The following is a 9852-nucleotide window of genomic DNA, read 5'->3' as shown; positions in this document are numbered from 1 at the left end:
AATTACCATATCAACGGTAGGGTGAGTCGTTCAATCATTATTTTAATTGCTGCGGTGTTGATATTTATAATTGTTGATAACGTTCATCAGAAACCTGCGTGAGTATTGAGTACAATATCAAACTGAAGTTGAATTAATGCGCTATTCATCAGTTGATAGTTTATTTAATTGGTTGATACTAAAGTTGGTGATATTTGATGAGAATGATATTGAATTGAGAGTTGACGAACTATGAATAAGATTGAGTTGAGCCCCGACATGTCGAGCTAAACTTTGTTAGTCTGTCTATCCTTAATTAATCCACGGTTAAGCTTGAGGCGGGGCGGCGCTCGAAAATGCCCATTGCACGCCGAGATTAACCCAACAGGGGACGCTGGAGGGTCGCGGCGTCGCGAGGCCTCCAGGTCTGGTTTATGTTTATTTGTGGACGCGGGGGATCACTAGGCAGCCGCGTTCATTGCACCCCCAGGTCTAGGTTGCAGAATAGGTCGTGGGGAGAACGCTGGAAGGTGATCATTGCACTTGCTCGTTGGTCCGTGAGACGGCTTCGGCTATGAGGTTAAGGGACTTGTTCGCCACCTGCACTATGAAGAGGGCTTCCATTGCACGCTCAGGGCTATGTGTGATTAGCAGTTGAGCAGGTTAGCCAAAAAGGTGTTCATTGCCCGGAACCGCCCCTGAGATACGGCTGCGGCCATGAGGTTTATAGGGACTTGTTCACCACCTGCACTATGAAGAGGGCCTCCATTGCACGCTTAGGGCTATGTTTGATTAGCGGCTGAGCAGGTTGGCCAAAAAGGTGATCATTGCACTGCCCGAAACCGCCCCCTTTTTATGTTGGTCATAGGCGAGTACCATGAACATAATATCCATTGCACGCTTGGTGTTGAATGACCTGCGGGTCTCGAAGTAGACGCTGGACGGATATTACCGGGGTACTCATTGCACAACCTAAGACAAGTGGTGGATGACAAGGCAGCGTTGCCTATTGCACGTCAGAACCGCGAGGTGGTCTCTCGATTGCTGCTGATCCAGAGACAGGCGGGCTGGGTGGTATCTATGAGCAAAGGGGTAACCCTTTGCCTGGTTTTCCCCTATGCTCCTGGAGTCCTATTGACCAGGACTGCGACTGTTAACCTTTTAAACCCCTTGGACAGAGCTCAACCGATTCTATTCGAATTACATATTTTATTGATGGTAGATTTGCATAATTATTTTGGGTTAACGACTGTTACATTTATTGGTTCACAAATGGCGATTGTGGACGTCTCACTCTGATGGACTGGATTACTCACACCCCCATTTTATTTTTCAGACGTTGTCTTAACTAAAATTGATGACCTGACCCCGACACCTCGGCACCAGCTCTCCTGACAGGATTATTTAAAGTGGTTGAGTACTTTCAAAGTTAGTAAAGTAGTGAGTTGCTAAAATTGCCGTCGGTCCAAAGATTTTCCTGATATTTGATAAGCATGTTAGCGGAATATAGGCAGTTCCAATGGCAATACCCAGGCGTACCCGACGCAGGCGCCTGCGAAGGCGTCGAATAGTACGAATACGCAGTAGTCGCGTAGTACGCAGTTCAAATCTGTATAAAATAAAATGGTGTTTTCCGAATAGTGTCTTTCAGGCGGTAAAACCCCATTCACTCTTGTTTACCCCTTTGGGAAGCTAACATCAGAAGTGGGATTCGAGAATCCTACCGCGAAGTTCCCACTAGTGTCTGTTGTGAAATAGTTTAAGACAAAGAACAATGGCGGAGGAAAACAATCTTCCTGAAGACATCTCGAATCTTGAAGACGAGAATGTGACAGAAGAAGAACAACAAGACAATCATCCCCCCGCCCCAAAACGAGCCAAGGTTGTGTGGCAGGAAACGCTAATTGCGCTTGTAGCTGCTTAACAAAAACAGTTATCTGAGATGACCGAAATAACACGTCATTCCAAGATGGCAACTGGGCCAACACCTAGCACGTCAGCAACCGGAGAAGGTTCTGCGCAAGCTTTAGCAAACACATCTTTCCGCTTGTCGGAATTTAATCCCGAAAGTAGCGATTACGCAATCGAGGATTGGTTGGACATCGCAACTAAACTTAAGGTAGAATTACATATTGGGGATGTCCTCATGATTGCCAAAGCGGGCGAAGCTCTTAAGGGGAGTGCCCATCGATACTACTGTGACTGGAGACCAGTACATCGCACCTGAGATGAATTTTGCAAAAACCTTATAGTTGCGTTCCCAGATCGCGAAACACCAGGTGCCCGAGCATTTACTGCTGCTACTCTCCGCAGTCGCGATTGTGAGTCACTTAGCGACTACGGAATCCGAAAGCTTCGATCCATCAATCGATTCTATCGCGACTTGCATTGGAACACCATCCTTAGTATGGTAGAGTATGGGTTGGACCACGGAGAAGCTCAGGCTACCATCCGCATGCATCAACCCACTGATGATCGGGAGCTCCTGAAGATCCTGAGCGAGTTTGATGCTCGCCGCAGGAAACAGCGAGTCGTGCAAAACCAGAGTTCTCGGTCCACTGATGTGTCTAGTATGCCGCGACGTCGTGAAAAATTTGTGAAAGGATCTTGCTTTAGATGTGGTCAAAGTGGACACCATAAAAACAATTGTAATGTGGACATTGACAAAGATACTAGTACTAAGGTGGCAGTAGAGACAAAAGATGGCCCACCAACGTGTTCCCACTGTAAGAAGATGGGACACACGGAGTCAAATTGTTGGTTGAAACACGGCAGGCCAAAAAAAGCGTTTGTGGTGAAAAAGTACCGCCACTTGAATACAACGCCAATGGCTTCGTTGTTAAAGAAAAACAATAAGTTTAGGTTCGTTTACTTAATTGATAGTGGTGCTGACGTTTCCATCATAAAACATTCTGTAGTTAAAGCGTTGGACGCTCGAATTCGTAACACTAGTGAATCGTGTGCTTTCGCTGGTGTTGGAACTCAAACCGTATACGCTGTGGGTGTTTCCGAACTAATTATCTTTTTGCCAAAAGTGACTCTCGAAGTAGCCTTTTTGGTTGTGCCCGATTCCGCAATTCCTGGTAATATTGACGTGATTATTGGCTGGGATGTGATAAGTCGATCTTGCTTACGCATCGAGAAAACAAGCGAGGGTCTCGAGTTACACCATGACCATCGCAATCTTCCGAAAGTATTAACAACGCATTGCCTAAAAATAAACCGAAGTGGTCTCACCGATGACATCAACCAACGATTAGAAACAATGTTGGAAACTTATCGAAATAATACACGGGATCATATTACTACCGGGAAAATGCAGATTCGTAATTGAAGACAATTTGAATTCTACTGTTCATTCTGCAACTGGTTACGTACCCGCAGTACTACAATTGGGAATAAATCCGAGATTGGTCGCAACTCAACAATTTTTGGGAGACGCGCCGACAAGCGATCATTTCGTCGACCCTGACAAGGCCGTCGCCGATGCACGTGTCCGTATGCAGGAAAACAAGAAAAAGCACGCTCAGCGATTCGATGCGACTCGATTTCGTTCAAGTTTATTTTTGGAAGGAGATAAGGTAGCAGTTGAAGATTCTCAACTAGCTGGTGGTGGAAAGTTAAAAGCGAAGTACATAGGCCCTTATACTGTGTCAAAACGACTTCCGAACGAGAGATATCTGTTAACGAAAAAGGGACAGAGGACCACTGTAGCTGCACACGAACAGTTGAGATCTTGGCCCTCAACGGAGACTTCTGATTAAGTTACTAAGTAAGTAAAGTAAACAAAACGGATCGAATACAAATAAAGTTGATTACAAACAATAAAAAGTGAATGGCTGTATCACTCAAAGTGCAATTAATCGGCTAGTGGCAGTCCTACTAGGCCTGGAAGGTGGCAGTACCACCTGATGTGTGTAAATGTGAAGAGTGGCAGTACCACTGGCAAATTAGGGTGGCAGCACCACCTGGTATGTCTGGTATGTACAGAGTAGTGGCAGAACCACTAGGTAAAAAGGGAAGGATGGCAGTACCATCTGATGACAACAGTCCAAGTGAGTTGGTTAGTGGCAGTCCCACTTACCGTACAAAAAAAAACAAACACATTAGTGGCGATCCCACAAATTGTAACAGAAATAAAGTTGTGACATTCATTTCGTGAAATCAGAGACAAAACAGAGTAAGTCTGATAGTCCTGAACAAGGATATCAAAGACAAGTCAAAGTAGTGAAGACAGGAGTACTGTCTTGTGATTTCTGTTTTCAGAATTTCCCTTGAGTTGCGTTGCGAGGACGCAACAGGAACAGGATGGCCGTGTTAGCGGAATATAGGCAGTTCCAATGGCAATACCCAGGCGTACCCGACGCAGGCGCCTGCGAAGGCGTTGAATAGTACGAATACGCAGTAGTCGCGTAGTACGCAGTTCAAATCTGTATAAAATAAAATGGTGTTTTCCGAATAGTGTCTTTCTGGCGGTAAAACCCCATTCACTCTTGTTTACCCCTTTGGGAAGCTAACAAGCATATGTTTGTAATTTGCGATAATTACGCTTCTGTACAAAAATCGGTTCATCAAAGGCCATTGTAATGGATTTTGCACGTGTTCCAATTAGCTGTTATTTTGCGTTTCAAAAATGGCCCTACATAATGTTAGATAGAAATTGGCAAAAGTTGATCCGTTCATGAAAAATCATCCGTTGTGAGAATCCATTTCTCGGTACAATCACGCTGGACAATTTATTTTGATAAACTAGAGAATTTCCGTCATAATAAATTTCAGTTCGGTTTAAAACGGTTACACTATATTTTCGTAAATGTAGTACTGTCAGTTTAAAAACTGTTAATTCAAGACCTCATTGTATTGATTAGTTTGATTTAATTTTGTTGGATTAAAGTTCAAAAATGTTAATTAAACTCCGTAAATTTATTAAGTTTTGTAAATCATTTTTATTTCTGTCAATGAACGTCAATTTCTCATATGTATTTTGTTAACCATTTAATTCCCTTTAATATATTAATTTTAAAGTTAATTGAGATTAATTTTGGACTGCACGTCTCTCCTATAATTGGGTGATCTCACAAGTTGAGGCTGAGGATCTTACAGAAAATAAATGTAATCGCTCTGTTGGAGGAACCTCCTGCTCGACCAAAAGAAATTGAAAAGTCAAGGCTTTTGTTTTTCGAGAAAAAACTTTAAATCACGCCACACCGGAACAGGAAGAAGAACGAAGGTAGGAGCGACGTGGAAAGCTATGCGGGAAAAGAGTAAAGGCGGCGCGGCGTCCGACGTGCGTCCGGATATCGTCCGAGTCGACAGCATTTTTACAACCGACAAATATATTATTAATAACGGGGTAGCATAGAGGTAAGAACGTAGACGTCACAATAGACACGGGGTGTAATAATAATCTTGTAAATAGAGAGTTGGTAGATAATAAAACCAAGTAATTATCATTACCTGCAAAAGGAAATCAAAATACTAGGGTATAAAGCAGTGGCGGCTCGTGACTCTTGAGTCAGGTGAGGCCAAGAGAAAACAGAAGCAACAAATTAATTGCAGATATTTCCATGTCACCCATGAGGTAATCTGCCCAACAGGTTCGAAAATATTTGGGTAAATAGAATTTAATTTTATTAGAAATGCAGAAGGAAATTTTTTGTCAAATTTTGAAAATTGTGATGAATATACTAAAGAAAAAAAAGCAATGTTACATCTATTAAATATGCTATTAAGAGTCTGTTTTTTCTAACATTTTCATTGAATAGAATTTTGTTGAAATTAGAGTGTTCTTGTAATGCTTCTGCGACGCTAAGTGTGTTTTTTTCAATTCTTTTTAAACCAATGCAGTTTTTTATATGTTCCTTGGATGCTTCGTGTAACTTTACCCCGCGTGAAAAATTTTTCAAGTCCTTGAAACCATTGCCCGAACTCCACACATGTTTTACATTGCCAATCAATATGCACGGCCAACAAAATAAACTTTCTTTAAAAATGCTACCGCATAACCAAGTATGACTAGCATACCACGAATTTTGAAAAGATCGCGAATGTGAACCAGCTAATTTGACCATACACAACCGTGGAGTTGGTCTTCCTAACTCCAAAATTTGACGTTTTTCAATCTCTTTACGTCGAGAAAATGGTATATTTAGCAACAGTACTACAGAATCATATTGAGGATTCATCTTGATCTTACCTTTTCCTGATTCCTAAACACCTACTCATCTACACCAATGCTATCTGACAATACAAGACTGACTGCTGCAGTGGACGTGATCTGGTGCCGATTTAACATCCAGACAGAGATAAGCAAATAGGAAATTTTATCCTTAAGCATTCCCGACGACGATGTTCGCCGAGACGCGGAGAGTGCCGAGAGGCTCCGAAATCTCAGCCTCAAATAAAAGAAGAAACATTGATGCATGTTTCTTCTCTTTCGCTTTAACAGACCTTACTGCGCATGCGCAAAACTCTTAAACTGAGGCTCGAAAAATTCTGCCTCACATCTCTTTAGATGAAACAAGATGATACCTTAGCGCTGGCGTTGGACAAGAATGCTGGGTGTGAAACGTTAAAGTGGAAGCATGTTCGGAACTGGAACATTTTTTAACGAAAATTCTCTCCACTAGGAAGCAATTTGGATTTAAATAATGATTGATTGATAATAATTATAAAAAACAAAATTATGTAAAAAAATCGTTTCAATTAACTGAGGCCCGGCCTCAGTTGCCTCATCTGACGAGCCGCCACTGGTATAAAGTAAACGCTGAGGAAATCAGCGTGGATCAGAAGAAAGTAAAATATATCGCAAAAATGTCGACGCCGAAATCAGTCAAGGAGATCCAACGATTTTTGGAAATTCGCAACTACTACTGCAAATTTTTCAGCCCTTTCTCGCCCACTTCATGAAGCAACAAAAGGAAAACTGAAATTCGAGTGGTGTAAGAAAGAAAAACAGGCGTTCAACTTGCTAAAGGAAAAAATGAGGACAACACCAGTTCTTCGAAGATTCGACCCTAACAAGGATTGCGAATTAAGAGTGGACGCCAGTCTGCAGGGACTGGAGCAGTTTTATTGCAGGAGGGGGAAGATCAACAAAGCCACCTAATCGCCTTCGTTAACCAGAAACCTTCAATCACAATCGTCCAAGAAAAACATACAAACTAAAGGATTCCGGTCGATGGCCCAATCAATTTAGTGTTTAATTCCTTCAAGTGTACTATTTACTTACATTTATTGTTCATGATAATGATCTAAGTTTTTTGTAAATAAAACAACTTCTATTTCACAACCGAATGATAATCGTATGTACTCAAAGAACAATCTTCAGTAAGAAAGTTTTTAAATGAATCAAAAGGATTCCATTTGGAGGACTTTAAGTTAAGTTATTTAAGTTTGCGGGACTAGAATTCATTTTGTGGACTTTTGTGGAATTTATTTATTATTTGACAAAACAGTAATTATTGTTTCCATAAATTAGTCGTTGCTATGACTATCGGTCATCGGTCAACTGCACTTGTGGTGAGGGTGAACTGGAACAACAATTTTGTTGTTTTGGAGAACTGGTTCCAAAAGTTTGTAAGCAACACTTCCGCAAAATAGTTTTAGCGGACTCATCTCATTAAGAACTCGGCTCTTTCGTGGCCTCGTCCTTAATCTTAATGTTTTAACTAATTTTCAAATCATCGATTTTATGTAACCTCGTAAATATAAAAGGTTTACTTTACTTCTTGTTAATCCATTTTTTCAATTTCCATTGTCAAAGGATGTTGATGTGTACCAAGTTATAAATATCGAGCTTAGTCAAAATAATGACAATCTTGGTATCTACCACTTTAAATTTAAAAGTTGATAAGTGTAAGTAAAGTTTCGCAGTACCTCCATAATTAAAAATCTTCACTAGAATATTTTTCGCTATTCCTTCTTATTTCGTAAAGACTCACCGTGTATTATTTTCCTTCCAATTCTGGGGCCGAGAAGAAAATACCAATTTGATAAATACAACAGTGATCCGACCAGAATAAAAATTTGTAATATTTTCCTTGCAATTTTGGAGCCAAGAAGAAAACACCAATTTTGATAAATACTACAACAGTGATCCGACCAGAATGAAAATTTGTAACGACATACCTAGATCTTTATGTGAAAGTTTTGTTGTTGTAGTATATTTTATTTTTTTTAATAATAAAGTTGTAACAAATGTGTTATTTGTTAAAGACGAAATAGTAATTTCGGTTCCTTTAGTTTCAGTTTGACCGTTATTTGTCACATGAATCAAATTCGAAAGTGTCGACCGGATTGCGTTCTCGGAAGGCCGACACTTTATCAGTCTTTTTCAGCATTTAAGTTCATGTACGGGAAATCATAAATTTGTCAAAATTGGTGCCGTCTTCTTTAGAAAACTTTAATGTTCGACCACCCCCGACGACCGCCTCGATGACCGAAACGGTCGTCATCTGGTTATTGGGGACATGTGGTCAATTCGTAGAATCGCGGTTCAAAAGTTTCTCTTTGATAATCAAGTCCATGGAACCGAATTACTAGACGCGAATTAAGGGAATTGGCCTCCACATGCTAGAAATACAATGGATGCGGTCCTCACGTAATTGTACAACTTGTTTAGCTGTAAGATCGGCCAGACCAGATAGGTATTCAGGATCTTTCTATTCACAGGAGAGTCGCGAGGTCCTGGTTACCTTAGTTAGGCGATGGAACATACTCAAAATCAAGTGGTAGTACCGTGTAATCTCTTGATTCATATTATTCGTAGAAATTGTATAACGTCACAAGTGTTGAGATGATCCATCAAAGTCACAAGGACTACAAAAGACCTAGCCTTTCTCTGGGTCCTCGCGTTAGTTCGGGTAAGAGGGGGAAATTTGGCAACTACGTTCCGATCGGGAATTGCCGCCAAGGGATGCTTCCAAGTTATTGGTCTAGGAAGTAGCCCCTCTCCGAAGGCGAGCTTTCCTAATTTCAAAAATTCCGAAGTTTAGTTAGTTCTTGTTTGATTCCGAAATCGAATAGTCGTTGTGACCATTACGTTTGGGTGATCAGTAGGAGAATTCTTATTTTTTTACCAATTCGTTCAAAATTTCCAAGTCATCTTCACTCAAAAATACCCCCACGCACCAGTCTCGTTAGACTGGCACAAAGGAATGTCCTATTTCAGACTCCATTCAAATACAGTGTCCATTTTCGCTTGCAGATTTTTTTCCAGTTGACTACCAAAGATTTTTATAACATATAATTGGCATAAGATAACAAGTTCCAAGAGAAAAACAACATATCATTGATGTAGAAAACAGATTTGAGCCTTGCTAAAACAAAAGCTTGGATTCTGAAAAATCTTTATTATCTTTCATTGCAAAACTTCGATTGGTTAAAAAACTTTTTATCCATGAAAAAGAGAGTCTGATAAACCAATTAATTTGAAGTTATTTATTAAAAAAACTGTGGGAAACCTTATCAAAATCCTTACTAAAATCAAAGTATAGAATAGTGTGTCTAACACCTTTATCCATTCATTTGTAGGGCACATCTCAGTAACCAACCTCCCAGGGTAAATCCGGCTGCCTTTCGGAAACAATTTATTTGGATCACAACGCATTCATTAGTTCGTTTACACTAGCTTTTTCCATAAGCTCACAGCTAATCGATGAAAGACACTTTTTAGTCTGTATAATTGGCCAGATCTAGCTTGTCTCCTGATTTATATTCGTACAGAGGCGTAACTATCGCCTGAAGCCAATCATTTTGTAAGACACCTATCTTAACAGACGATGTCATTATTTTTAATAGTGGCAGTAATAAAGATGTAGTATATTTTTTTTGAAGACTTTAGCTGTTGTATGATCTGGACCAGGTGCTGTA

General features: G+C 40.5%; 1 protein-coding gene across 3 annotated transcripts; it reads left to right on the top strand.

The window, feature by feature from the left end:
• Positions 1 to 4438, top strand: LOC135266725 (uncharacterized). Of its 3 annotated transcripts, none has more exons than XM_064357958.1 (2): positions 1 to 3751; positions 4246 to 4438. In XM_064357958.1, the coding sequence occupies exon 1, from the start codon at positions 2387 to 2389 to the stop codon at positions 3311 to 3313; it is 927 nt and encodes a 308-aa protein (XP_064214028.1). In that variant the 5' UTR covers positions 1 to 2386; the 3' UTR covers positions 3314 to 3751; positions 4246 to 4438. The 3 variants fall into 3 exon arrangements, with proteins under 3 accessions (XP_064214028.1, XP_064214026.1, XP_064214027.1); XM_064357956.1 differs by having other exon boundaries at positions 2387 to 4034; XM_064357957.1 differs by lacking the exon at positions 4246 to 4438 and adding an exon at positions 3812 to 4085 and having other exon boundaries at positions 2387 to 3751.
• The last annotated feature ends 5414 nt before the right edge of the window (positions 4439 to 9852 follow it).

Source organism: Tribolium castaneum, chromosome 7, assembly GCF_031307605.1.
Source record: "Tribolium castaneum strain GA2 chromosome 7, icTriCast1.1, whole genome shotgun sequence".
Taxonomy (NCBI): Eukaryota; Metazoa; Arthropoda; class Insecta; order Coleoptera; family Tenebrionidae; genus Tribolium; species Tribolium castaneum.
The sequence above is the reverse complement of the archived record's forward strand: the minus strand, read 5'-3'. Positions and strand labels throughout refer to the sequence as shown.